Source organism: Urtica dioica, chromosome 12 (assembly GCF_054948205.1).
Source record: "Urtica dioica subsp. dioica isolate 48M chromosome 12, U.dioica_male_clone48M_v1_H2, whole genome shotgun sequence".
Classification (NCBI taxonomy): domain Eukaryota; kingdom Viridiplantae; phylum Streptophyta; class Magnoliopsida; order Rosales; family Urticaceae; genus Urtica; species Urtica dioica.
Window position 1 is genome coordinate 15055437 of NC_142767.1, and position 3424 is coordinate 15058860.

A 3424-nucleotide genomic window follows, 5' to 3' on the forward strand; every position below is an offset into this window, starting at 1 on the left:
ACCCACTATGCAAATATTTTAATACTATATAAAAGCTGCAAATTTTTCATCAAATATTTGTTGATTATTTAACCCCTATCATTAACATAAATAACCACTATGTAATATTACTCATTTAACAAGTCATATGAGCTCAAAAAAAAAAAAAAAGTCATGCTTCCACCCACGCGATATTTACCATTGAAGGGCTCTAATATGTGGATTAAAATTGCTAAATTTAATAAATTCGGGAACTAAAAAAAACTTAAAATTGCAAGTTCGTGAGTAAGTTTGGCGAAAGTCATTTTAGTATCCACAATTTTTCTCCGCTACTTCCCGAGAAAATCCTAATCTCAAAGCCGAGAAGATCCGCCCAAAAAGTATGAGAAAAAAGCCTCCTCGATAACATCAGAACCCAACGAATAAACCAATCTCGTATCGAACGACAGTCGAAGCGAAGCTCTCGTGTGTATTTCCGGTAATTTTCTAGGTTTTTGGTCCTCTAATGGCGTCGCAAGCTACGCCGGGAATCGAACCCGTCGTACTGGACGACATAATCAGACGGCTCACGGAGGTCCGATCGGCGAGGCCAGGGAAGCAAGTTCAGCTCTCGGAGGCGGAGATCAAACAACTATGTGTCGCTTCCAGAGATATTTTCCTCCGTCAGCCCAATTTGCTCGAGCTTGAAGCTCCTATCAAAATTTGCGGTATATATCGTCTCTCTCTCTCTCTCTCTCTGTATATATATATATATATATATATATATATATTGGTACCACTGTTAGGGTTTTGGGAATTTTTTAATGTATTTATTGTGTTTCTGAATTATTTTTGTGAGAGATTCGCGAATGGCATCGAAATCTGTTTCAAAATTGTTTCCTTTCTGACTATGTTTTGTAGAATTAATGAGGTTTTAATCGTTTATTTTCGTTTTCATTGGATCTTCGGTTTGTTTCGGCTGGAGAATAGTGTATTCAGTACATTAGGATTTGATATTACATTGTTACGATATTGTTTCCAGTGATCATAGTGTCTAAAGGAGTCGATTGTAATTCTGTTCATAAAAGCCTATAAACTACTGTGCTAATCACTTCCATGGAAATACTTTGTATTCTATGAAACATAAAGTGTTTGTTATACTTATTGAGGTATTTATGCTGACAACGCGAGAGGAGTGAGATGATTACTAGATTGATATTGACTCTCATTTCACTTAGTGAAGGTAACAAATGGGATAAAACTATTTGGTGGTAACTTTGGGCGTTAGTGAAGGTAACAAATGGGACTATTTGGTGGTAACTGTGGCTTGGGGTCATATATGGGTAACATTCTATACAGAATTAACTAATGGAATACTTAAAGAAGTCCTTTACTAGTTAGTCTGTTTTAACAAACTGTTTGAATGGTGACTAGTTCATTTGATGCGTCGACTACTAACATTTAAGTGTTTTCTTTTGCACGCGACATTTGTAATATAATTGTGATATCTGAATAAAAGTAATATGGTTTTTTGCTTTTCGATTGCCAGGTGACATCCACGGGCAATATAGTGATTTGTTGAGGCTTTTCGAGTATGGGGGCTTTCCCCCGAATGCGAATTATCTATTCTTAGGTGATTATGTTGATCGCGGGAAGCAGAGTTTGGAAACGATATGCCTCTTGCTCGCTTTCAAGATAAAATATCCCGAGAACTTTTTTCTTCTCAGAGGGAACCACGAGTGTGCCTCTATTAACCGCATATATGGATTCTATGACGAGTGTAAGCGGCGATTCAATGTGAGACTTTGGAAAGCGTTTACCGACAGTTTTAACTGCCTTCCAGTGGCTGCGCTTATAGACGACAAAATCTTATGCATGCATGGTGGTCTCTCCCCAGACTTGAATCACTTAGATCAGATACGAAATCTACCCCGACCAACCCCGGTTCCTGATGCCGGATTGCTCTGCGACTTGCTTTGGTCAGACCCCGGCAGAGACGTTAAAGGGTGGGGAATGAATGACAGAGGTGTCTCGTACACTTTTGGCCCTGATAAGGTTGCAGAGTTCTTGCAGAAGCATGATTTGGACCTTGTTTGCCGTGCCCATCAGGTTATTGCCTCTCTTGTACTTTTATTATTACCCGAAATACTGCTCGTTTGGGCACTGAAGATGATCTTGTATTTTCTTGCACAGGTTGTTGAGGACGGGTATGAATTCTTTGCTGACAGACAACTAGTAACAATATTTTCGGCCCCAAACTACTGTGGGGAGTTTGACAATGCCGGAGCTATGATGATCGTCGATGAAAACTTGATGTGCTCTTTCCAAATTCTTAAGCCAGCAGAGAAAAAAGCCAAGTTCCTTATGCCAACAAAAATGTGAATTTGAACCCATGTTATTCAAGGTCAGCTAATTGTAGTTTTCCTTTTATTTTTAGCATCTTCTCGTGTATAGTATTCTGGATAGGATTTGTCTTTTACCATAGATAAACCTTCGTACAAAAAATCAACAAAATACAAATCTAATAGAAGAAAGTTCCATAGTGATTTTCGTTGGAAGTTTATTAACATGAGACTCATCAATTATGTTGGTCCTGTCAGCAGGAACGGTTCCATTGTTGCTTGAAGAAGTGGGTGAAAATGTTGGCGACTGTATTTTATTTAATCTTATGTTACGGAGAAACTTTGGAAGGTTTAGGTCGTGTGGCTATACTTTTCGGATGAGTGAGTTGAAACTGAAACATTTAGTCTTATTTTTTGTAGTTCTTCTTTGTAGTTATTCTGAATCTGATCTGTAGATATTTTTGAAAATTTTAGTCATGCTTGATGATTGTCAAAAAAATGGCCTGATTGGCTTTACCGTCATGTTAAAATGATTTAAGTGTGTTCACGATTGTGCTAATCTTTTGGGCGTCTGTAGTAATCTTTCTTGTTCACTTTTCTGAAGAAACAAATGTTTTCTATTTTGAATTATTTTTAAATATCTGTTTGTGCCTTTGAATATTCTGACTTGGGGTTGAGATTATGGGTCATATACGTGAATATATTTGTCTTCAAAAACCTTAAAACTTTGATGTCAGCGTTGCTTGAATATGGGAATGTTAAAATGCAACTAATGTTATATATTATCTTTTTTTTATTTGATATCGGAACGAACGACATTGATATAATTTGTGGCAAATTCTTTTAGGGAATTCTTTTTATTATTATTTACTTATTTGCGGAGAATGATCGTGATCCATTTGCTCATTTGAGAATAATATTTTACTTTGAATACTCGTAGTCTTTAAACAGTTAACTATAAAACTACTAATTGAATTATAATCTAACCAAAAGAACACTACATAGAAGTATAAATGACAAATTTTACGAATGTCGTAAAACAGTTTGGACTACACCTACTAACTAGTCTAAGATAGTATTTGAATTTTAAGACTGCTATAGCCACCGTAGTATTATTTTATGGA

At 36.4% G+C, this 3424-nt stretch overlaps 1 protein-coding gene across 4 annotated transcripts; it reads left to right on the forward strand.

Annotated features, from left to right (window-relative positions):
* The first annotated feature begins 240 nt into the window (after positions 1 to 240).
* TOPP4 (type one serine/threonine protein phosphatase 4) lies at positions 241 to 2920 on the forward strand. Of its 4 annotated transcripts, none has more exons than XM_089602847.1 (4): positions 241 to 686; positions 1508 to 2067; positions 2152 to 2362; positions 2559 to 2920. In XM_089602847.1, exons 1-3 carry the CDS (start codon positions 485 to 487, stop codon positions 2338 to 2340), a joined length of 951 nt encoding a protein of 316 aa, XP_089458973.1. In that variant the 5' UTR covers positions 241 to 484; the 3' UTR covers positions 2341 to 2362; positions 2559 to 2920. The 4 variants fall into 4 exon arrangements, with proteins under 4 accessions (XP_089458973.1, XP_089458972.1, XP_089458974.1 ...); XM_089602846.1 differs by having other exon boundaries at positions 2562 to 2920; XM_089602848.1 differs by having other exon boundaries at positions 2152 to 2351; positions 2557 to 2920.
* The last annotated feature ends 504 nt before the right edge of the window (positions 2921 to 3424 follow it).

Coding starts and splice junctions, on each gene's coding strand:
- TOPP4 (XM_089602847.1), top strand. CDS start 485: ATGGCGTCGCAAGCTACGCCGGGAATCGAACCCGTCGTACTGGACGAC. Junction 687..1,507: donor AGCTCCTATCAAAATTTGCG/GTATATATCGTC, acceptor TTCGATTGCCAG/GTGACATCCACGGGCAATAT. Junction 2,068..2,151: donor TTGTTTGCCGTGCCCATCAG/GTTATTGCCTCT, acceptor TTTCTTGCACAG/GTTGTTGAGGACGGGTATGA.